The sequence below is a fragment of the Enoplosus armatus genome, chromosome 22 (assembly GCF_043641665.1).
Source record: "Enoplosus armatus isolate fEnoArm2 chromosome 22, fEnoArm2.hap1, whole genome shotgun sequence".
NCBI classification, from domain to species: domain Eukaryota; kingdom Metazoa; phylum Chordata; class Actinopteri; order Centrarchiformes; family Enoplosidae; genus Enoplosus; species Enoplosus armatus.
The window spans coordinates 13,348,292-13,374,135 of NC_092201.1; the positions used below are offsets into that span (position 1 = coordinate 13,348,292).

The following is a 25,844-nucleotide window of genomic DNA, read 5'->3' on the forward strand; positions in this document are numbered from 1 at the left end:
GTTCAAATCACAATATGGCGAATGTAGACAAAATAACCTGACATCAAAGTCTTCATCTTGCTTGGAATCATTCATTAGGACAACAATTAATTTGCAGAGCAATAACAAAATGATCATGATTCCACTGGAAGTCGATACACTGTTATTTGCAATCATTGTCCAGCCTTACATAGAACCAGATTGTGATACCAAACAGTTAAACATCCTCTCCTCCCCGTCGCTCTCTTGGTGGGGGGGCTGACTGATGACAGACCTGAGGCGTCCTTGGCGGTCTGTGGTTCTGCTCCACAAACACAGCGTATAACATCCACCGCCAGCGCCCTCAAAATCTTTAATACATCTCCTGCACGATAAAGGCAGCAACATCATTGAAGACTCGTAGCACTGAAGTGAATGTAGCAGCACACATTAAGGTGTTTTTTATTGTTTACACATGTGCAAAACACTGCTTCATTCAAAGCTGGAATAACTGTATAGGCAGGGCTGCAAAATACTCATACACAAAAAGGTAAGCAAAAATAATGGAATCTGTTTATATACAATTTACAAAATATAATAAACTTTATATAAAAAATGTATATAATCATCTATATTATTTAACTGAAGCTGTGTCAGCTGTTCATAAGCTCCTTTTAACGTCAAATTGGCCTTTACATTCACTCGTTGCACATTTGAGGAGTCCTTTATTGCGAAAGTGTCCATTCAGTGAGGTAGAAATGTACATTTTTTGGTCGTCCTCTTCTTGAAAAACAAGAGTCACTCAGCTAAGTGCTCGTTCTGCGCTGTGGGATGGGATCAGTCCTGCTGCTGTCAAATGGCTGTTCATAAACACTGCTGCTCTGCTCTGACGCAGAGTCCCTGGTGAGACTGTTCTCCTCCTGGTCTGAATCGGCGTCCGGAGCGGCGTACGGATTCTCATGCAGAGTTATTCCATTATGCGTCACTGGCGGTGGGCCGAAGCCTGTGTACAGGTCCTTATGAGGCCTCCAGGGAGCTTTCCCAAATGTTCCTGAGAGAAAGATGCGAGAAGACGTCAGACCAACGTACAGACAAAATCCGTGAAAGTTCAGAAAATGGGTTAGCTTGAGACTTACCCATGAAGGTGTTGCAGGGTGAAAGACACTCGTGAGGTCTCCCATAGTCGTTGGCTTCTCCCTCCGCCATGGATGGTCGGCGGTCACTCTGCTGGTGGGAGGGGCCGTGATGGAGACTGGCGTTGGGGAGCTGCATCAGGACAGTGGAGGAGCAGAGGTCAAAATGCTCGGACAGGAAGTAGTCTGTCCTTTTAGAGGGATTGGACAGGGTGCCGCCGTAGGAGTCAATGCAGACGGGCCTTTGGTCGACGGAACAGCCTGAAGGGAAAAAATGGAAATTATTTCCTTTAGAAAGTGAGGAAGACAAATTAGATAACGAATGTAATTCAGGAATACCTGGACATAAAGTTCTGATCAAGAGAACATTTTCCAGAAACTGTGTACTGACCTGTGAAGACTTCTGATGGGTCAGTGGAGTACATGTTGTCTCGGCGAAGCAGTGAGCTGACTGGACCTTGATAATGGCAGAGCAGAGGATCGATGGCCGCCTCCATGTCTGCTTCACTTCCTGTATCCAGCTGACAAAGACCTGGGTGGGTGAAGGAACAGTATCATATAAGAAAAATGTGATGCTGCAGACGGATTCAATTCTAGGACAGAAAGGAGAAAGGACAGGTGTTTTACCGTTCATGTCTTTAGGCTGCAGGTAGAAGCCGCTAATGGATGAAGCCATATACTGGTGGCTGCTGCCGCTCTCTGATGGGATGTAGCCATCCTGTCGGTCGGCGAGTGTGCCCTGGGAGGACAGGTAGCTTGGGATGTCGGCAGGGAGGTTGGTCTCATCTAGAGAACAAGGAGATCAAGTTATATCATGCATCTTTATAGCATACTTTCATTTTGTATAGTTAACAGATTGCCATTAAATGTGGAAAGAAAAAGAAATCCAGGTGCTTGGAAGATCGGCTCATCATGGTTCAGGGAACCCTTTATTGACCATGACAAAATAAAGGCAAAACTCCAACTAAAGCCGTCATGAACGAACCTGTGTTGGTGACGCTACAGTCCTCATTGCGTCGCCGAGTGTGGTAGATGATGACCACCCAAACCAGTGATGTGCCCACCACGCAGCACACCACGGCTATAATGACGATTCCCACTGTGGTCCACCCATCATCGTCTGATCCTGCCCCGCCCACAATACCAACTCCCATGGCGCCCTGCACTCCAGAGTCACAGTTGGGATTTGGAATGACCGCCAGCCGAACGTTGCCCCTCTCGGTGCCCAGCGCGTTGGACATTTCGCAAGTGTACTTCCCGGCGTCAGCCTCGGCAGCGTCGACAATGATGAGGAGCTGGTTGGCAGCTGCGAAGAAGTGGCGCTCAGTCACTACCAGCGGGCTGTCGTCTTTGGTCCAGTTCAGCCTTGGGGGAGGGCTGCCGCCGGCTATGCACTGGAGGACGGCGGTTTCGCCTTTGGCCACAGTGCGATCCATGAGGGGCCGCAAGAAGGAGGGCGTTTCTATGAGAAGGACCACAGCAGTATAATAGGTTAGTGTGGCAAGTAACCGTGTGAGTGATTCATCAATGTATGTGTAACTATCTTTCATACAAGCCTTAACCTACAATAGAAGCTCTAAACATTTAAACGTAGAGCTCCTCGTGACTTTCTGCTCCAACAGCAGTGCTGTTTCTCACCTAGAACAGTTAGCGTAGCATTTGCAGAAATAGCTCCAGCTGTGTTTTGAGCCGTGCAGCTATAAACGCCGATGTCCTCGGTCTTGACGTCCACTATGAAAAAAACGTCATCCTCCGGCATGACGTGCATACGGCGTTCGCGGGCGGCAGGGAAGTCTGTGCCTCCGTCTTTCTGCCAGGCGATCTGAGGGGAAGGGTGACCCACGGCAGCACACTCCAGCCTGGCTGTTGCTCCAGCACGGATGCTAAGATCCATCGGCATCTTGGTGAAGGAAGGGAGCACTGGAAATGAGAAAAATACGTTCAATTTGGATCATTTAGGCATTTTATTGATGTTGCAGATAGTGACATATATTAAACAAGTGGCTTCTCCCATCCCAAACTTACTGTTGACAGTGAGCCTGGCCTTGGTGGAGTAGGATGATCCAAAGTGGTTGGAGATGACGCACTGGTACTTTCCCTCGCTGGAGAACTCCACATTACGTAGCTGCAGGGTGGTTGTATACTCCGTCACCTCCGTCTCGCCTCCTGTGCCTCCCTGCACCCGCAAGTGCGCCTGGTTGTGGATCTCTGCGTCGTTCAGGACCTCGTTGTCTTTCTTCCAGGCGAAGGTCATGGGCGAGTCGCTGGAGCTGGCCGCCGAGCAGACAAACGTCACGTTGGTGCCCTTGAGGGCTGACTGGGTCTCCGGCTGCACAGTGATTTGAGGCTTTGGGAAGTCATCTGGGGAAAAAACAAAAGGGAGAATATAAAATTGCTGCATAAAATGTGTTCAGGTCTGGAATTGGCTAATTAGTGATGTTTGGTACATTTTTTTGGTATTTTGTCAGCAGATGAGGCTCTGAAAGGGGAAAAACCGAACCGAAATACTTCCTCAGTAGTTTTCTCGGTCGGTAATCAGGAAGGCTGAAAACTTAACTTAGTAAGTTTCCATACCGGTCTCTTCATGAGTCTCATTAGCTTGTCCAGGAATCAGGGAGGAAAATACTGAACAATGTGGGTCAGTTAATAAATGGAAAACCTGCCGTGGATGAATTGCTGTTTTTGAGGCATTACAGTATGTGTGTGTAAAGGTGTTACACCAAGTGAATGCATCACTCACCACACACAAACTCCTCCTGGCTGACGGCGAACACACTCCTGCCCTTCAGCATCTGCGGGTGGGCGCAGCTGGCGTTGACGCAGGGCAGGAAGGTTTGTTCTGCCACCCAGACGGGAAGCCACTTCAGCTGGCAGTCGCACAGCAGGCTGGAGGTGTTCAGACGCCTGCCAGAGGAGAAGATACCATTAAAAGCTCAGTCCCAATGCAGTAATATCACTTTAAATGGTCGGTTTTCTGTGATTTTGGTCTTGCATAGTTTGTGATACATTATTCCCATGTGAACAATGCTTGATGCATAATACAATACACATGATAGACACATTTCCCACACAGTTTTCAAGGCAACATTAAAAGGTCATATTACACTAAGATATGATCCATTAAGTCACAATACAAAAAAAGAAATTCCCTTGCTTAGCTTTTCACTGGAAACTATCGGTTAGTGGAAGGAGACAAAGGAAACTGAACCTGTTATTAACATTGAAGTAAGCACTGCTCGGTGCTGACTTTCCCAGCAGGCCATAATGAGTTTCACCTGGTGTTCTGTCCCACATCAACACTGAAACACTAACTAACGCTGTCCTCAAACATGATCATACTTACAGCTCCTGCAGGTTCTTCATCTGAGAGAAGGCGTTCGCTTGGACGGACATGATAGCGTTATTACTCAAATCTCTGTGGAGAAAGGAAAATAGGACTGGTAAGATCCTCGCAGAAAGATGGCAGCTCTTTCTGCCAACATCAGCCGTACAGAGTGAAGGCTACAAAAACTTCAGTGGAGAGAAGAAAAAGGTCTGGGCTCCAGAACAATAAAACTCTAGGCAGCAGTTTGCTGTGTTAATCAAGAGAGGCCCAACTCTGGGCTGTTTTGAGCTCTGGCAACGGCTGGGAAAAAACTCTAATTAGAATCAAATGCAGCTGTTGTACACTCACACACACACACACACACACACACACAGAGCTCCCTCCACTTGCCTTGGTGATCGATATAGTCTGGCACACATGTAAAGCTACTAATGGCAGAGTTTTTTCTTGATTTCACATCAAAGCAGAGGAATGGGAGAAGACAGTTTGGGTGTACGGCTCTAACAAACAGCCTCTGTGTCTCAGTGTGATTCACCCTGCTTAGTTTACAGCTCGGACTTTTGGAAACAATCAGTGAGACACGAGGCCGACTCACAGGTGCTGCAGTGCGTCCAGGCCTGAGAAAGACTTCTTGGTCACTGAGCGGATCTGGTTCCCCTGCAGAAACCTGGGAAAATGACAAAAGTTTGATCAATTTCAAACCTCACTTTTTACTCACTGGCCTTCACACAGTCCAGGGTGAAACATCGTGTCACGTTGATCATGAACTCACAGTTTTTTCAGCTTGTCCAAAGCAGAGAAGGGCCCATTCATGTCTTCAATGGTCCAAGAGATTTCATTATTTTGGAGATCCCTTTCCGAAGAAACAAAGACAGACCGCATTGTAAAAAAACTCCACACCCAGAAAACAACTGCACTTGCGATGTTAATAAAACTTTACGTGGCTTTACATTTCGTGTGAGGGGGAAAATGTTTGAGACTTTCAAATTATATTCAAAGCGGCTCCATGCCTTACAGGAAGTTCCTTCCTGGCCTTTGCGGCACTTTAAAAAGCCTGCAAAGGCTTTTCTGTGTTGTATAGAAAAAGAGGTTTTACAAGGAAACGCTGCAATATAACATGTGTGCTGCATTTTAAGCTTCATTTAAGGGGATAAATATACTCTGCATGCAATTCAAATATGTATGTGTGTTACCCGCAAAGGAAGTGTTGCCACAGATCTTCCAGCCACCATTAAATACATCATGAATCTGTGATATTTAACACATTCTTTGTCTGTTAAAAGAGTTTAATTTTCTTTCCCTACTTTTGGCGAAGTCCAATCAGAAGACCTCAACAGTGATAGCTATTTTCCTGCTCCTCAATCAGAACCCAGCTTGTCTGTTAGGTGCATTGCTTTCAGGAGCTGGCTGCACCAGCTGTTCATAAGTTCATATATATACAATAGTAACTGCCAGGTGTAACCCTAACCCAACTACCGTTAGCTTGCTTAATGTATTACCCCTTTAAAGTAAAGAGTAGATGGGCACGTTTCAAAAACATAACATACCTCAAATTACATTTTAGTAAAAACTCATCTCTCGTTTGTGTGGTGGAAACTGTTTTAATTTAGTGTTGCGTAAATCTCCACTCGGTAAATACTTACACATAACTAGTCTAAGTTTAAACCCACGAACAGCTGGTGCAACCGGCTCCCAGTCTAGCTCTACCGTGGGTGCAGAAATTGGTCTCTCTGCCTTTTCTTCATCAATAGATTTCTCTCTGTATGATCTTCGAACGTCAGGGCAAAATAGCGGCTCTACAGAGGAAGCCCTTGCTCTTTGATTTTGAGGGAATGACACCCAAAACCTGATCATTAACACTGATTAACTGATTAACACATTTTCTATCAAACTGGCCGCTGAAAAAATACGGACACATTTTGCTTGCTATCCACAGAAAGAAAAACACACCAAACAATTAAATACACAGCATTAGAGCACGAACATCACCAAAAGCCAAGACTTTTCCCAGATAAATTATTGCCTCCTTTGATCCCTCAGCTGCTCTAATGCTTTCAAACAGTTATTTTCGTCCTCCGCATGCCTGGTTATGGCTGATTGAGAATGAGGAAGGGTGTGTGTATGTGTGTGTGTGTGGGAGATTTAAAGCCCTGAAGCAATCCACGTCCACCTAGCTGCACACCTGCCCTACAGTGACCTCAGCAGCGCAGCTCACATTTGGTTCCAGTTAAAAAATCCCAACCAGGGGAAATGTTTCGGAGCCCCTCTGTGGGAAAAGGGGGGATGGCTGGATATAGGAGGGGGGATCGGGCAGAGGAAGGGGAGAGGTTGGGTGGGGGTAGTTGAGGTTGGGGTTGTGCCTCTCGGAGGTTTTTTTATGTGTGTGGAGAGACCTCAACACAGTAATCTATTTCACATCCCCAAAACAAATCAGGCAGGATATTTCCACTCAGGCAGAGGATTGATGGTGGAGGTGGGAGGGGCAATAGAGCAGTTTATGAAGTACTTCCTGTTTTTAAGGACATTTTTGGTTCCACATCCATGAGGTTTAGGTGGAAATTAGAAAAACGTGACAACATTTAGTGTATTTGATTTTGTATTGAAGAGATAACTCAGATCAGATTCACACATGAGGAGGGAAAAAAATGAGGAAAGTTTTTGCATGGTGTTTTGTACAAAATGTTTTGACTTTAACTCACAGCATCTGCAGGTTGGAGAGGCCACGGAAAGCTCCGTCGGCAATAAAGCTCACGCGGTTGTTTCCGATGTGGAGCTCGTCCAGCAGGCTGAGGCCTACGAAGCTGGATTCCTCCAGTCTGGACAGATGGTTGGAGGGGAGGTTGCTGTAGGACAGACAACAAAAACAGCAACAAAAAGAATTGTATCATAACTTTTATTTCGTACGAGTTTGAAGAGATCCAATTTTGCAACCTAACAGAAACTGGAAACAAATAATTCTGAGAAGCCAGTTTTTAAAGTAAACTCAGATGAGAACAAAATCAGATAACTGGGCACGTTCCCAGCCGCCGGGCGGCTTGTTTACTCTCAGGTTCATGTGATAAGAGCGAGAGAAACACGGGGGAGAAAAAGAACAACAACCAATCTGTGAAAAACACTCCAGACACTGCAAACACTAAACTGACCGCTGCTGTAAACAACAGCCACAACAAAGGAAATCCAATCTGCTTCCAGGAATGCATGTTGATGGGTGGCAAATCACTGACGTTTGCTGGGTATCGTAGTATTTCACAAGGAAAGAAACTGCAACTAATGGAATTTCCAATAGGAAAAATAAGTGGGACCGATGTGTTGGCTCAAGTCACAGCAGAACAGAGGAGAGGCAAAGGGGTGTGTAACGTGTTGGCAGTGCTTTAATGTTGGCACTGACTGGCAGAGCATAAGAGACGGTGCTTTGTCTGTCTGTCTGTGTGTGTGTGTGTGTGTGTGTGTGTGTGTGTGTGCGTGGGGCTTGGCGACGGGAGGAACTGGAGTGTGAGGAAGGGCAGGCGGGAGTGCCAGAGAGGAGGAGAGGGTCGACACAGAGAAGTGTTGGGAGTTCAGAGTGTGAATGGAAAGTGAGGAGGGAATAACGAGGGGGAGGGGAGAAAAGAGAAAGAGGGTGCAGAGGGGAAAAAAAAGGGGGGAAGAAAAAAAAAAAAGGTGGACTCACAGCTCGCTGAGTTTCTGGCAGAACTCCCAGGCGTCCGGTCGGATCCTGCTGATGGCGTTGTGGCCGAGGTGGAGCTGCTGCAGAGTCAGCAGGCCGTACAGCCAGCCCTTACTCACCTCCGTCAGGTTGTTGTAGTCCAGCTGCCTGCAGGCCCACACACACACACACACACACACAATGGGACTTAACATTCAAGTCCAGATGGAAGAACAGAACTTGATGCACGTCTCTTGTAAATTTGCTTACAGGACTTCCATGTTGCTGAGGCCCCAGAAGGCTCCGTCCATTAGACGGCTGAGGCCGTTTCTCTGCATCTTCAAGGAGCGAAGAGCGTGCAGCCCGTGGAACGTCAGGCCCTCCACCCTGCGGACCCGGTTCCTACTCAGCTCCCTGGAACACACACAGTAGGTGTCAGAGCACAAGCAAGGACTGATGCTACCAAGAATTACAATTGCAATTTATTGTAAACCTAACAGCTCAACATGATATACTGGGATGCAGATAGGGTCGTCAGCTGTCAGCCAATCAGAGGATGGAGAGAGAGAGAGAGAGGGAGGACCCTCATTTTTCGTTGACCCTGCAATTTTCCAAGAAGCAAAAATAAATAAATAAAGCTTACAGATGCTGGAGGTTGGGCAGCTGGAAGATCTTGGCTGGGATGGTAGAGAGGCGGTTGCGGTTGAGCCGGAGAACCTGCAGACTGCTGGACAGGTTGGTGAAGCAGCCCGTCTCCAGTGACGAGATGCGATTGTTGTTGAGGAACCTGAGAAAGAAAGATTGACCATCAAGGATTGCTTAAAATGTAAAGATGAAAAACTGCAACAGAAACATGGGGTCAGATCTTAACATACTCTCCAGACATAATACATTTTGAGCTTTTGCCACCATTATCCAATAACTACTGTATGTATACATACTGAGAAAAACATCTACTGGTTTCCTGCAATGCACTCGGACCCACTAACGTATTCTGATTTAGAGAAGACGTTCTCCTTCAGCTGCATAACATCAGCCACTAACAGAAAAGGTGACACTCACAGGTTCTTGAGAGGCAGGGTGGGAAAGGAGCTGGCCTTTAAGTCCACGACGTTGTTGTTGCTGAGGTCGAGGGTCTCCAGAGCGAGGAAGGGCCGGAGCTGCTCCGCGGAGATCCGGGTGATCCTGTTGTTTGCTCTGAAAACACAGACACCGTCGCTCCAATGAATGACAAAATGACTGTGTGTTTGGCTAGTGGCGCACACCAGTTTCACGTTTCCACATACACAAACGGTCAGATCCCTCAATTAGCCCGTGGTATAAAATAAAAAGATGAACTCTCACGCGCTTGTGAAGCTAAAACTCACCACCCAGCATGAAACACTTTGTGCTGACGGTGCATGCATATTTCCAGGATGCTCAGTATGATCAATATGGCTGCTCTTCACACCAGGTCCAAACAACCTTTCTGTTTATTGAAGTGTTATTTTGTTTATAAAGTAATTACCAACAAGGTATTTAAAAAAGTAACCTGCCAATTACTTGGCTGATGAATACCATTCCCTCAGTGAAAGCATGCCTCGGCAGAGGCCAGCAATTTCCTGAGCTGCACGCCTCCTAAATTGCAGTGCAGGGACTGCTTAGTTATAAACAGAGCCTGTACAGTGCCCTCTTTGTGTATGAGCCTCGGCAGCAGAGAGAGTGTGAGGGGGGGGGGGGGGGGGCAGGAATTCCCTCCAATACACCAGACTACAGGCCTCGTTTTCAGTATTCATTGCGATGGTTACAGGCCCCCCCCTCCAGCTACACCTTACTGACCAGAGAGCTGTTAGTTTTCCTGTTTCATTTTTCCAGCAGCCCTCGAAAAACAAACTGAGGACAGTTTCATAACGGAGGTTTAATTTGGGATGTGGTGTCATTAATATTTAATTGATGGAAGCTGTCAGTCAACTGACCAACAGCACAGACTGCTTCACAAGACGGAGAGAAACGTTTGGTCGATTAATCGATTAGCCGGTCGTCAGCTACTTTGATAAATGATTCATTGTTTCATTCATTTTTCAAGCAAGAATACCAAACACACCCAAACACAAGTTCCAGCTGCACAGTTGTCTTACGTGATATTGAATTGATAATCTTTGAGTTTTAGTCTCAAGTTTTAGTCTATCGATTGGACTAAATTATCTATTTTAAGACATCAACTTGGGTTTCAGGCATTTTTCAAATTTTCTGGCATTCTTTGGACCAAACAATTAATAAACTAATCGAGAAAATAGCATGAACATAATTGTTAGTTGCAGCTCAAAAGATGGTTTATTCATTTCAGATTGGCTTCCAGATGTACGAAGTAGATAAACAGAGAAACACAGGTACAAATCATATAATCGTATAAAGAAGAAACATTCCTTAAATTGTTATATTGTTATATGGGGTTTGGTGTATGAACACAGACCAGCTAGCATGCCTGTGCACAATGGAAACACAGTGTGAAACGGTCGTCACGTCAACACCATGGCCTACACTTGTAGGTTCTCTTGGTTTCGCTTGTCTTTTCCTATCGTGCCCCCTTCCTCTGGGATAACCTCCTGACTGACATCAAACAGTCTGACTCTGTTGAGGCCTTTAAATCCAAACTTAAGACTCATCTTTTTTCTTTCTAGGTCTCTACGGTGGAGTGATTTATAATATTGGGCTATATAAATAAAACTAACTTGAAGCCTAAAACGTCACAAATACTCAAAAAATAAAGAAAGTTTTTGGTGTGCAGTGACTACAAGGCTATATAGCAAAATGCAGCTCATTGTCTAGAATAAAAACAGCACAGGCAGCTCTTTTGTTTGGAGATTTGCAGAGGGCTTTCCACGCACCACAGCCCCCAGGTCCCAAACAAAAGCGCCGCACACCACCTGTGTCTCGGTTTTCATGTTCCCCTGACTGGTCGCTGAGAGAAGGAAGGCCGCCTGGTGAGAAAGAACCAGTCTTTCCAGTTTCTCTCAGGGGGGAAAGCAGAGCCACGGAGAGGGGCCGGTGCACACTTCCTGTCTGAGGACAAGGAGATAGACCCTGAAGTCAGAACTCTGGCCAGCTAATTATTCCATAATCCTACCGGCCCTCTCAGATCCATAACAGTCGTTTTGCAGTGACAAGCATCTTCTGTGGCGCACATTAAAACATTACGCCAGCCACAAACCAGACAATTGCAAAAAACACGGGCCAACATACAGCAAACACCGCTGTTTTCCTTTTTTCCTCACGCTGCCATGAGCCCTCCTCCGTCTTCTACACACACACAAACAAACCGAGCATTGTACACTTCAATTATACACACTTCAAATTTGTTCCTCCACTTTGCTATCAGTTAGCGTGATTACAGAGCCATTATAACTGTGGCTGCAGGGCTTTGCTGCTGTTAGTGGGAGTCGATGGAAGGCCAACCATGTGTCAATAACAGCCCGGGGCGTCTTGAGTATTGATGAATTATGTAGTCATTATTAAACAGAGGCGAGTAGCAGATAGACACTAAATCAATCAGAAAAGTTGATGGAGTTGGGTTTCTTTTTTTGTTGTTGTAGATTTGTGTTTTCAGAAAAGCTTTGTCCACTGTGCAGTAACTAATTATTTTAATGGGGGAAGCTCTTTAAATGCAAAGTTGCTTTTTCTAAAACCGTCTCGCTTTTAGTGTGTGTGTGTGTGTGTGTGTGTGTGTGTGCGCATTTGTGTGGTGGAGCGTTTGTGTGTGTGTGTGTGTGGTATTTCCTATTGGAAAAAGAACAGAGTTTTGAGAAGCCATCTGATGACTCCCTCTCTCTGCAGTGGCGCCTGTAATGAAAACCAGGGCTGCGTTTGCTGTTGAGACGCCATATTAAACTCTGCACATATCTCGCTCAAATGGCTGATCATCTTAACACGTCAGCTCCCAGTCGGAGTCTAGGGAAGCAGGGATCGTATTCGTATTAACGCATGAACTGAGGGACCTTTGCATAAAAATGACAGAGCTGTAAAATTCTTGATGTATCACTGTATCACCTGCAATACTAAAAAACATCAAATTATGCTTGTTATTTAACTTCGTAAATGCAGTTTGCATGTCTTGTCTTGGTTGCTAGGCCAACTTCACTGTGGTGTTCCCAGAGATCACCTGTCAATCAAAGTATGGGGACGGGACTGGCGTGACAAGTTTTCTGTCAGCTATTCCTGCTCGTGCTAACTACTCGGCTCTTTTTCGTCATAAACTTGAGTTTAGCCCTGAAACAATTAAGATTAATGAACAGAAAATTAGGGTCAGTTTAAGTCATCATTAAGAAGTAATGTTTCCCAAATGTTTTCATAGGCTAGACAATAAATTGATTCATCAAAAAGAACCAACTGATTATGAGAATTTTCATTAGTTGCAGCCCAAGTTGAATCCCTACCACGCACATATTATGAAAATGTCACGGGTGGATTATTACTATAATTGCTACTGTTTTGGTTTGAAATTCTCATCTTCAACAAGGTTCCCATTTCCTTAGACATACCAAGAGGTTCACCTCCTAATATACCTAATCAGACCTGGAATCTCCAGGTCATTTGTTGAACCCCCCCTGAACACAGGCAGAGGGATTTAGCGGCAGTGGGGTTTACCCCCTCCATAAATTCCTGGGAAATTGTTCAATTAATTAAGATGATCACGACTCAATTACTACCAGCTGCAGGGTTATTGCCGTTTGTTTTTACTCGGAGCTGCGAGGTCAAAGAAGTCGACGAGAGCTGCCGCTATGTCTGACTGGCTGTTTGAATAAGTGGTATTCGATACCCCAAGGTCTTTTTTTTTTTTTTTTCTTTACTACCCTCCCAGCTCGGAGAAACTGAAGGAGGGAGAGAAATTCTGGAAAATCACACTGTGCCATCTAATCTGAAGGAGGAGGGCGGCAGCCAACACAGGCAGTGTGAGTGTGAGAGCAAGTGGGAACTGCAGTTTCTTCTTCTTTGGTGTGCGCTCTTTTTCTTCACAGTGCTGTTTTTCACTAATTCACTAGACGACGACTGCTTCATGGTTTCACAATGTGGTGCATTAAAACCAAAGCAGCTAATAACCATAGATCTGTCTATAAGGACAGAAACAGCTTTACAGAGAGTGCAATGTTTTTTTCTGTAATCAATTTAAAACTACTCCATTCCATTTACTGTGACGTTTGCTGCTCTGAAAAATAACCTTTATTCAGAGTCTTAAAGCGCCACTTTGACCTCAAAGAGTGGAGCCAAAAGACATGAATGCCAGTCACGTTTTTTTTTTTAAATGACCATGGCATTAGCAATTCTGGGGGGTTAGCATGATATATATTGTGGCTTACTAGCTTGTAGCTATTAGCTAGAATAGCTAGTTAAAACTTCACAAGCAACAAACACACCCGTACTTAGTTCAGAGGTTTTGCTGCTACTGTCTTACTTTGCCTGGTATGACCAGTAGCTAACGGTGGTTAATGTTAACTAATGTTAACTAATGTTAGCAAAGTCATGTAGATATTTCGGTGTAACTGCCACTCTGGGGACTTTATCTCTGTCTTCCCTACTTGTGCTTTTGTTACACTACATTTTAGTATAACCATTATACCAGAATTATCAACTGTGGTCAAAGTGGCTGTGCTTCAGCAAAGGTCACATAGTCTCACTTTAAATAGTGAATAAGTATTTTGTCCTAATTTCACGTATTGTTTAATGGCACGCTGCACTACGATTAGAATTCTTAGGAACTTCTCAGGAAGTTAGCATTGGCAATGAAACAAACTCTACTCTCATGGGAGTTTGTATATTATGTTCTAAACTTAAAATAAGTTGTCCTATATTATGATAAGTGTCTGTTTAATGTTACTCTGTAACTCAAAGCCGTATTATTTGTCTGGAGTGTGTTATGGCAGAGTTAACATGGATGACACGACTTCGGGTAAACCAAACTCAACAACATCCTCAAAGCAAATAAAGAAATTATGGTTTGGAGAAAGTCTGGAATTTTTAAAGTGAATCTGTGCAGGAACTCTGCACTTAAATCCAGAGTTGCTCAAGGGTGCTTGGACAGCACAAACAGCTGCTGTGGGAGATGAACCTGTGACCTCTTTCTCACCATTAAGGGAACAATGCAGCCATGCTCCCCAGGTGCCATTTGTATGTGGAACAAATCATAAAAAAGGAACCCAATCAGAGTTACCATGCGCAGTAGGAAAACTTGCAAAAAAAACCCTCAAACAATGCAGGGAAATATGACATCTAAGGCATAAAGAGCCCTAAACCAAAAAACCCGCCTCCCCTCCTCTGCTGAAACTTATAGCTGGAGGTGACACTCCTGCGCTAAACGTGCAAACTAATTGTCGATGGCTGACGGCTGCGCGCCCTGCGGCTGCCGCAGAGCGTCGTGTCGGGGCTTGATGAGGAATACGCCTCATCAAGCCGGGAGACGGATACATTCTTCCACAATAACTTCACGTCGGTTGGTTTTGGAGAGACGTGCCACAGAAAGCAAATAAAATTGTTGAGGTTTCACACACTAATATCTGGTGTTCTTCTGAAAGCACGTATTGCACAACAATCTTCCAAAGGATCCTCGGGTTCAAGTCTGAACGGGATGAAGTACGACAAGTAAAAACACTTTTTCATTGAACTTATCAGCAGGAGAGTGAACTCACTCTCGCAGCACCAGCCAAGCACTTTCAGACACTGTTGGTTATGTTAATGCTACATATACACACAAAACTAGGATTAATTGGCTTCATTAAGGGGATGGACCAAGACATTGTTACATTTTCAGGAACTCAGAGGCACTGCCTTGTTTCCAGATGAGCCACCATTCATTTCCAAGTCCCGTTAAGTGCCACACAGGAACACGTGATCCATCCACTGAAGCTTAAACATCCAAATCACCAAATTAGGATTTTTCACATGACAGATTTTCTTTCTTTTCCAGCGTCACGTCACTGCCTCCAGGTTATAAATACACCAACAGCAGCAACAGCCACCAGACAAAACATTTCCATTTCTGTTGATGGCATTTGTCTCAGACCACGTGACCCGTCTGGGGCTGGGTGCCATGTCTCCGACTACCCTGTCTGGGAACTGGCTCAGCCAAAAGGGTTGCTCTCTAGAGGGAAGTTAGGGGGGGAGGAACCACTTCCCAGCTCGCTACTTTAACCAGCAATGACAACTCTGGCAGAGGATTACCCTCCGGACCAGGCTGAAGTGAGAGTCCGGAGAGGTGTTTAACGCTTTAAGAAAACTTCTACTTACAGAATGAGTGTCGTGATGTTTGAAGCATAAGGGCCCAAATTAGGTATTGCCTCCAGCTCGTTGTGGTTCAGCTTTCTGTGCACATTAAGAAAAAGAAACAGTCAAAAGAATAGTTTGTCACATGCAGGACAGTGATGGAGGCAGTTTGTTCTTTGTTCTGTGTTTGCTCTAGGAAGCGCTGAGAACACAAGGCACACTTACATTTCACTTAGATGTTGTAGTTTGGAAAACAAAGTGCTGTCAAGCACCTGCAGTTTGTTATGGCTCAGGTCCCTGTGAAGGAAAAAAAGGCAAAACATTAAGGGAAAAGAACACACCACGGGCTGTATTTCTCAGCTGCTGCAGTCTTCCATTTGGGTCTACATAGCAAACATAATTACACACAAATTCTCTGTGTTATTGTGCCGTAACACTGTGAACAGAGGAAATGGATCAAAGAAAAGTCACTGCAATTAAATTGTGAGATAGCGCAAAACTGACGGTGATTAAATGAAACAGAATGGTCATAAAAATAAGCAAGAATAAGATGCATTGCTGACATACTCTCACAAAAGGAAGATATGTTGAATACAGTTTCAGATACCGTCTGCGCGAGCAACATCTGAAAGCAACTGAAAAGGTTTCAAAACATCTGGCTTTTCATCCCGTCCTTATAACACAGAGGAGAACGTCCATGCCAAAACAGCTCACTTCATATCCAGGCCTCTGCTGAGACGCAGAGCCAAAACAGACAAGCTGATAAGTTATTGAGGGGTGAGATTCTTTTTGTGCTGAAAGGAGGCCGAAACCTGGCGAGTGGAAATCGATAAAATGCTGGAGTCGAGGTTTCAGTGCTGGCCGAGGCTGGGTCCAGACCTCTCTTCTGGTGTGTGGACTTGCATTAAGCACATTCCTACTGTGACTTTAATATTTAAAAACCTTCAGACCAAATCTTACAGTATTAAAACAAGTATTTTCTTTAACATTTGGTTTATTTTCTGTCTAGCAGCTCACTAGCAAGGTATGAATTGATTAATCAATATTTCTACATTTCGAAGGATGTGTGCATATGTTGCTTATTGCCTATTGTAGTCTTGAGTAGTGCTCGATTAGCTCAGGTCTGTGTCTTGATTTTGTCTGAACCCCCTTTTCAAACTCTACTGAGCCTGGTCTTGGTCTCAACTGAAGCAGTCTTGGCTGCAGCTCACTGGGGGTGAGACTGAAAACCAGCTCAAGGAGTCTGGCAAGCGGAGCTTCGTGCGCCATTAAGTGGTGGAGTTATTGACGCTGCTGCGCACGATCAACGCTGTGGTGCCAGACACTTTTTTTTACACCCCCTCACCCTCTGCCCCCCCCCCCCCACCCCCCCCACCCCCCCACCTCTCTCATCTGGTATCCATCAAGGAGCTCTGGGAGGAGGGGAAGAACCTATCAACTGCTAATGTATTCACAATGCCGGGAAAAGCGAGAGGGACGCCTTTCATACGTCTGAAACACCCCTGTTGAATTTTCTGTGGCCTGTTTTTGTTCTTTGGTGGAAAGTTTCATGAACCACTCAATCAGAGTTTTACTTGCCTCACTAAAGTTAACCCCCCTGTCCTCCGCCTTTTCGTTGCAATCATGGAGCTGTGTTGTTGTTGTTGTTGTTGTTGTAGTTCCAGTGCTGGGGGCCATGTGGGAAAGGTGTCCTATCATACTCCCTAGATAAACCCTAAGTAGCTCTGACACTTCCACTTCCCTCACAAAGCAGTCTCTGTGCGGAGCGAGATAACACACAGTGCTGCGTGCAGGCTTCAGCCTGTATCTGCTGGTCTGCTGGAAACGCGCCGCACCACTTTCTTATCAAAGGCTGGAAAGTGAATAAATGAGCCACTCTTTGCATTACAAGAGCCGTCACTGACGTTTGAGATTACGATAATGGGACACAGCAGAAGATTTCAAATGTTCCATCAATGTTTCTAGGAGGCGGAAAGAAATCTCACTGGCCGTGTTACACCTTTGAGGATGAAGCCAAAGATAAGCTTTTATAGACCGCAAGTTAGCCAAATAGCACGTCTGAACGCCTGAGGGCAAACTTTGGTAAACATATGAATATAAGTTATGTTTTATAGCTAGCTACAGCTAGTTAAAACGGTCAGCGAAGTGGCTAACAAAGACTAGCATTGGCTGTGATCCAAACCACTGGGATTGGTAATGTTATCTACCTATTCTTGTACTTGCTGTCTTTTTTCCTTGGTGTGGTTCTTTGAATCCAAAACCCATCAAATTCCTGTGAAAAATGTTTGTAAAACGTCTTAAAGCCTCTTTAGAGGTGTATGTTTTTATTCTAAAATAAGAAGTGTCTGTGTTTCATGTCACTCTGTGTTAGTTCTTAAAAAATGTACCATTTTGCACGTAATGGATATTTGGTTTAATGACACAGGATTCCTAATTCCTAGAGAGTTTAAACTCAGGAATGTTAGGTACGTAGCGAACGTACCAGTACATTAGAATTAGCTATGACACAAACCCCAAGGACTCCTATTGGGCTATAGGTGCTACCTGGCCAAATAAAAGTGGTTCTTTGACTCAAAGATCAAACTCCTCTGATAAATGTAAAACTATGAGTCTGTATATCCCTCCAGAGCGAAATCAGGGTTTCATGTCATTCTATGAGTTCTAAATGTATTACAATTTAAAATGGTAGCTTGCCCTTACTGCACCTATTATTTTCAAGTTGAAACTCCAGTCCTGCCTCACTCTTAAACCTTAAAATGTGAACAGGCATTAAATCTGGGCATAAATCTGTAGCCTATTTTCCACCCAACAACCTCCCAGATATTCACAGCGTAATCCCACTTCTTCATGCTCTTCTCCCTCCTACTTTCTCCTTCCCCCTTCTCTTTCTGTGAGTTTGTTTCGAACTAATCCTACACGCTCCTCCTTAATCAGTACCATCGCTGGCTCTGGAGTTGCTAATTCAGCAGAAATAATGGGGTGCTGGAAAACAAAGGGTCGGGCGGTTTAAGGGGTTTAAGATGTGCTGGAGAGCCACTCGTAAATTAGCATGCCAGAGTGAAAAGAATTTTTCCCCCCATGTGGAACTTTTTTTTTTTTTTTTTCATTTTCTTTGGAAGGCCGGCCTTGGTTATGAGGCTCAGGCTGGGTCTGTTTTCTCTGGCAACGTCAAGTTTCCAGAGCAGCACATTTTAGAAAGAGAAAAACTAAATCCAAGAGCAGGGCAACGGCTTCGACCAGGCAGTGAATCAAGCGCCATGGCCCAACACAATAAAAAATCAAGTACTGCAGCTTTAACACAGGGCAATAAAAAATCCAGTAAGAATAATTATCTGCGAAGTAGAACACACTGAGGAACATGCCATTAAAGTTGTGTTTGGTATTTCAGCTCCAACGGGCTTCAGGCCCGAGCTCGGCCTCGTCCCAGTTTATGGAGCCAGTGGACAAACAGCAGGGTAATGGAGATGCAGTGTTACTTTAGGAAACAGTCCAGGGCTGAACACAGACTGCATCTGATTTATGCTTTTTATGACTTTAAAGGCCTCATAGGACCAACACTGAAACACACCAACACCAATCACTGCCAAAGCAAGAGAGTGTGGATGTAACCACACTGTCAAACCATTACAAACATTATGGCGTCTTTTAGTTGCACTGGGAGACCTGGTAGGAGATTGGAGTCTAACAACTACTAATGGTGTTGTTATTACAACTGAAACTGCTTGCACTAGCACCGTCACTACTTATACCCTGCAATGATACACCAGAAGGCCTCTACCTGCAAGCACTGGGAGGATTTCACAGTTTACACTTTCATTAAGAGGTTTGGAGGGGCTGACAATGGCACATTGATGTGTAAAACCACACATGTGTTAAACTCCCCCCCCCCCCCCGGGCCCTGTAACTTCAGATGAAGCTGAAAAGCTTTGCAGAAAGTTTTAGTGGCTGAACCAGATCTACAGTCAACAAAGGGGCCAATTTCAATCAAATTCAAAGTGATTTTCTTCTGCAACACCAGATTCTTTATGTGGTCTACAACTCATTCCGCTTTCGCCACGACAGGAATGTGGATCATCCCATCGGTGCTGCAGCAAAACAGCGAGCCAGCCCTACTGGTCCCTCAAAGTGTGGAGGTGTGAAAAGATACTGAAAGAATTAACCAGCGAGTGAAAAATCAGATAATCATCCATGACAGTAACAAGGCTCTTTAACTGGACTCACAGTTGAACTGTCCATTCCGGGATCGTGTCTGGAATTTGGCCCCTTTTCAGCCGACTGCAGTCCAAAAGCTCCCCAGAACACGCGCAGGGAGGGGGGCACGTCCTTGTGTTCGCACCAGATCCACGCTGAAGCCTCAAAAACAGCAGGAAAACCACGGCAAACCTCGCAAGACTGAGAGGCTGCGTAGAGGAACACATTTTTTTCCAAACGAGAGAGCACCCCTCTTCAGTTGTATCTTCAGATGAAGCGCAGCCAAATCCAAAGAGTGAGAAATCACCCAAAAAAAAAAACCAAATCAAATCCCAAATCTGGTTTCTCAGCACAGTCGATCCTTACATCCAATCCCTCGTCGTTGTGCGGAGCGGAGATGTGAAGTATGAAAGAAAAGCCCTCTTCTGAAACTTGCCCATTCCTGTGGAGAAACTTTTCCTGCCCTGCGACTCGCTGCTGCTGCTGGGGCAACTTGTGCTGTACAGGATCCCCACAGCGCAGCGTGAGCACACAGCAGAGGTATGCGGGGGGGGGGGGAGGGGCCACGGGGGTGCCTGGGACATGTAGTCCATGATGCTGCCTCTGGGTCCTGCATGTTTCTACAGGTCAGGACAATTTCAGCAAAAAAACTTTAGCATGCATATTAGTAGCTTTATTAGTCGTTATAAAGCACTTATTAATGCCTTGTTCTGCATGACCGTATTCTACAGCTACTAGGCCATTAACTAAAGAGCTTTCCCTCAATAATTTCCTAATTACTACGACTGATTACTGCTTGATAGCAAGTAAGGAAGTACATGAATATGTAACATGTGCTTTGCTCAGTGTGGGCCTCGTAAGGTGAATAGTCATTCTCCCCCAATAACACTTATTATAATCTATTCTTATGTAACACAACACAAAACTACTCTAGGTTCCCTACTCTAATGTTGCCTCCTTGTGGTACTAAGCATACTGAAGATATTAGTTCACAACAACTTCCTTACTTACTATCAATAAGGAGTACTCTTAGTTAATGACCTAGTAGTTGCAGAATATGGTCATGCTGAAAAGGGCATTAATAAATGCTTTATAATGACTAATAAAGAGCCAATATGCTTACTAATATGCATGCTAATAAGCAACTAGTTAATGGTGAATGTGTGCACCTTAATAAGTGTCACCCTTGTTGTTGTAACAGACAAAATAATCCACTGCTTGGTGCATTGGTTACATCTGTATGTTATGTTTCTTTATCCAGAAAGAGTTTTAGAGGTTTTTTTTTAACATTTCAAAATAGAATAATAGGGTTTTTGTTAAAGTAGTTGAAGTGATCCTCTTCAGCCTAACAGCAGGAGTCAGTGTGCATATAATTCATGAAAAGTGCTAATTAGACAGACTGCCAAATTTCACCACGTTGCAGGACACAAAACCACCCCATTCACCTTAAAGGTAAAGTCACTAACAGAGGCTTTAGTTGACATTCTACACTTGAAAGCCGACTGGTATTTTCTCATTTGCAATTTAAAGGTGTGTGCTCTTTTTTTCATTTCCACATTAAAAGGCCCTTCATGGGATATTCATGCCCAGGCAGATGTGTCAGGTTCCCCTCAGGCAAAGTGTTCAACTGTTTCCTGTTGACCAAGGTCATCGTCACTGTCCGCTGGTACTTCCTGTCCTCAGTGAGGACACAAGCTCATTAATCTGTTGACATGCAGAGGAAAGTCAGAATGATCTTGATGGTAACTGATGAAAAAGTAAATGTTAACGGGTCCCTCTGTATGCTTTGCTTGCACAGGGTCAAACTAAGAAGTCTACTACGACCATGAGAAGACTTTTTCAGACACTTAATGCAACGCTAATCACTGATTTGGTTACACCAGGTATTTGTTAGTCGACCAAGTTTGTTCCTAAGTTTCGAGTAACGACTAGCTTTCTAACTTGTGATTTACTAAATCGGGTTACAGAATTCAAACTTAACTTACGGGCAGTGCAACTGTCCACTAAGGTGGTATAACAAAGTACACTTACTTACATAGGCATTCTGTGAGACGTTTCCTTCACTACATCAGACAACTTTTTCCCATCACTCTGAACACAATAAACTAACTGGCAAGAGCATATTAATGCACATGGTTGGTTGTTGTGTTGCCAATAAACATCTGTGTAATGCGCCGTCCATCAGTACCAGGCATCACTTTGAGTAAACTGAGTACATTTCTTTTGGTATGAGGCAGTTTTTTGCCCTAACAATGTAAGTGATTGGTGATAAGCGGTTCTATTGTTTTTTTGAAAATTGTCTTGTGAATGGTTTATTGCCTCTGTAACAGCTGCTCAGAGGTGTGAGACTCATCCTTTGGTTGGATAGCCAACTCATTTGTATTAAAAAAAAAAGGGCAAATGGGGCAGCTACAAACGGAGAAACCCCCGCATACTGCTTAAAACCTGAGGGTCTAATGTTCAAAGATAAGACACTGCACACACAAATTATTCTTGGCTGAAGATATTCTAACATTTGACATAATCATGTCATCAGATGTTTACCTCTGTTGTTAAATTTAACAGTGTTTACGCCTGTTCCAACAGCAAGTAAATGGTTTCTAATGGCAAAACGCTGCATGCCACATTTTCCTGCTGCTCATTTTTAATTAAAGGTTGTCAATAAATTGATTGTGCCAGAAAGAAACTGGGCTGTTAAACAGTGTATCAATTCTATACTTATGGGATGGGATGTGCAGCAAGGTGATTTAATGTTACTCTTCTGAAAAATAATGAAAACTTTATTTCCACTTACTGCTGCCATAGTTTGTTACATCATCAATATAAACGTATTTGTGCGAGGAGCAGTTCAATTTAATTTGAACAAATGATTCAATTTAGAGCCATGTGGCGTGATTCCAATTGGCTCATCTACTATGAAATGGCGGAAACATAATGAAATCAAATTCTCGTCTGCAGCTGAATTACTAACCGTAGAGAAAAAGGTCCTGCTCGACTCAGCTGATCAACACTACCGACAATAAATTACTTCTCCTTAAGGAATCTGGTGTTTTTAAAGCGCCTCAGTGTGCTGACTTCTCAGCGGGGAAAAACAAACAAAAACACAAACTTAGCAGGAATCTGGGGCAGGAATGGCATGTTGGAGTATTTTGCCGGCTTGTGATTGATTAGATCCCTGCAGACTGCTGCAGGATTTTTGGAGAGCAGAGGGGGGATCACACCGTCCCAACAGGCCCACTCATCGATGGGCTGATTGCTTCCTCATGGTCTCCTCTGCTGAGGCCTCACACACTGGAAACCAACAGCAGACAGCAATAACACCTCCCTCAAGTCATCTAATTTAGAGCCCAGGGAGAAAAATCTTACTTCTTCCATTTTACTTTCTTCCAGTGTGAATCAACTTGTTTGCTACTTTTCTTGTGTTTTTTTAACAACCTGACATGTGTCATCAAAGGGCGTAGGGGGACATTTCAGTCCAGATCCCTGAGCTGCAGAATCGTCCCCACAGCTGATCCCATCGTGCCTTCTCTCTGCACAGCGTCAACAGTGTACAGCAGCCTTGCAGTGTGCCTCAGCTTTCACATTCCTCTCCTGGTGAAATCATATTTTCTAGCCGCCGCTGATTTGTTTGGTCACAGCGGCGCCTGCATGATAGATGTTTTTCTGGCTGTGAAACACCTCCCGTACCCCTCACTGCACCCCCACCACCACCTTCAGACAGTTTAGAGGATAGTTTAGAGGTATGTGGAGCTGTAAGGCAGTTGAGTAACAGTGCCAGAACCTCTGCAGTCTGCGTGAAGCACGTACAGATGTTGGCAGTGAGCTCGCCGAGCTGCTAATGCTGCGCGTGGACGGCCGCCAGACATTATACTCAGAATAGTAACGGTGCTCAAAAATGCCTACCCAGCATGCCTAGCTCCAGGTATCGCTCTCTGCCAGTAACAACATACAGTAAAGGGGGCAAAGTGGCAGGGAAGGTATGTCTGTGTGAGCATATGTGTTTTCAATGTCTATTGCTTATATAAAAGGGCAGAATAGAAAACATTTTATGCATCAGATTGAAACAGTTATTCATTCATGAAAGCTGGACGTGATGTGAAATTGTGACCGCTGCTAGATTTGCTTTAGTTTCTGTAGGCGGCGCTTTGTCAGTTGAGCCTGTTTACTGGCCTCTAAGTTCCTACTAGTGCCAGTACGATACAGAATCAGAAATACTTCATTGATCCCCAGGAGAAAATTGGACAAATGTCAATGGATCGTCCCTGGGTGGGCTCGAACCACCATCCTCTCGGTTAACAGCCGAGCGCGCTGGCCGATTGCGCCACAGAGACATGGGACATATCAGTTGAGCCATAGCCGCTCATGTCAAAGCCGCTCTAATCAATATTTTTATTAGATTAACAATGGATCAAATTACTGTCTATCACATAATAGTAGTAATGAACCCACAAAACATGATCACCCGACTCTGCAGTTACCCTCACATTTATGGAGCATCTTTTAGCTCATTGTTTTGTTTTGTTTTTACGCCCCATGACTGTTTTGGTTCAGTCTCAGCTAAATGGCCAAGTATTTGCTCCGTTTCTGCTGAATGTGTAAATAAGCAACTGTTTGCTAACAGATTCAACTTGTAAAATGTATAATTATACTTTATATGCTTTTATATCTTGCCCTCAAGTGGCCAAAACAAAAATCAATGAATGCAGGTAACAACCCAGCTCTCCTGTATACTGTCTGCTGCCACATTAACCTCACAGAGGAGGTCTAGAGAACATCCTGGCAAGGAATTTGGTTAATGAGGCCTTTGGGATTCCTGAGGTGGCCATTTTTTTTGTCAGCAGCACCACTGGTTGGTTTTTTGGTTGGTTACAAAACTTCTGTTGCATAATTGTATCATTGTAACGATCTGCTGTCTCTGCTTTTTTTTCTAAATGACTGTTGAATTTGAATTTCTCCAGCTGGGACGGAGGTCTGGCTCTAAATTCAAAACCACCAGGAACATGAAACGCATCACTTAATGTGCAGGAAGACAGATAAGCTGCTGGACATTGGTCAGCTTTCATACACTGAGGCCGAATATCAGTGTGTTACACTACAGCAGCCATTTATTTATTTGCATGAAAACATTTCAGGTTATTTCTTTCAGTACATGTGCATCGTGTCTGAGGAGGAGAAGATCTTTGGACCGTGTTGCATTAAGGCTCATTCCAGGTGTCCAGCCATATTCATCTTCTCACTGCCCAACATAGGAGCATTTAAACGTCAGAACAGTGCACGTGTTGTCAAGGCTGAGCCTGTGTGAGGTCGATGTTGACGGGCGGCTGAGAGGCTCCAAAGTGGCCCGTGTTAAGGTCTGCGTTGTGTGGCCGCCACCAATTACAAGTCTCAGAGCCCGAAACAAAATGTCTGCTGTGTGAACTGGTCAGCGGGGATAAATGAGGCAGTGTGTGGAGCTCGCTTAGGATGCCCGCCTCTTATAATTAATGGGACGACTGACTTTGGCATGCAGTGTGGTGGCCCAGACTGATGGCCATATGATTTGTCAACATGCGTCCTTTCACCCTATAATTTCAACCCCCCCCCCCCCCCTCCAAAACACACACAAAACCAAGCCCAAGAGACTCACTTTTTTGCCTTGGAGCAGGCTCCCAATCCTGAACTTGACCATCTTGTACTTGACACCAATGTAAAGAAAAAATTCACTCCTAATATGGAAATCATTACGGATATCAATATCAGTTATCTAGTTGTGAAAAACACAAGCAAACACAGCACAGATGCATTCACCTTGGGTTCAAGGTCAGAGTATATAGGACTTTTGCCCGAGGCTAGTATTGATTGTAATTATCTTTCACCCCGAGGTGAAATTGCTGCTCATTTGTAACCCAATTTTCCTGTATTTGTTAGCTCAAAGTAGACTGACAGGCTTTTTATCCAATAACAGCTTTCTGCACGCAGACACGCTAACCGAAATGCAGTTCAATATCCAATTTAACTTCCCAATCAACCTTTTGCACTTGCCCTCACTGACATTTACCTCACAACATACTGTTGTGCTCGACTTAATTAGGGTGCATGCGTGTCTCACATGTTAATATACATGGATAGATGTAAACAGTTAAAGGAGATAAGGGCAGACCAGCAAACACACATGCTTATGATATAATAGAAAATCCCCTTGTCAGAGAAATATTAATAAATGATCTAAAAGTGTCTCAATGTGCTTCGTCTTTACTAAAGGGAGTGAGTGACTGGAGTGAAAATTAGAAACAGGTACGCTAAAGGGTGCAGTATGCTTCAAGTGAACTAGTTATTTCGAGTTGTCATTCGAACACATCTAAAGGCAAAAGTGATAATC

The 25,844-nt window shown here is 44.3% G+C and overlaps 1 protein-coding gene and 1 non-coding gene across 2 annotated transcripts; both read right to left on the bottom strand.

Annotated features, from left to right (window-relative positions):
* Positions 1 to 19,713, bottom strand: lrig3 (leucine-rich repeats and immunoglobulin-like domains 3). The gene is made up of 19 exons (XM_070928841.1): positions 19,517 to 19,713; positions 15,521 to 15,592; positions 15,320 to 15,394; positions 9,125 to 9,259; positions 8,706 to 8,849; positions 8,333 to 8,476; positions 8,087 to 8,230; positions 7,116 to 7,259; positions 5,189 to 5,269; positions 5,012 to 5,083; positions 4,435 to 4,506; positions 3,832 to 3,995; positions 3,117 to 3,452; positions 2,730 to 3,011; positions 2,077 to 2,553; positions 1,719 to 1,877; positions 1,483 to 1,623; positions 1,095 to 1,352; positions 1 to 1,009 (listed from the first exon to the last, which is right to left on the bottom strand). Exons 1-19 carry the CDS (start codon positions 19,711 to 19,713, stop codon positions 765 to 767), a joined length of 3,342 nt encoding a protein of 1,113 aa, XP_070784942.1. The 3' UTR covers positions 1 to 764.
* A 4,030-nt stretch (positions 19,714 to 23,743) lies between these two features.
* Positions 23,744 to 23,817, bottom strand: trnan-guu (transfer RNA asparagine (anticodon GUU)). Its single transcript has one exon. It is a non-coding gene; the product is annotated as a tRNA-Asn (tRNA).
* Positions 23,818 to 25,844: the final 2,027 nt, after the last annotated feature.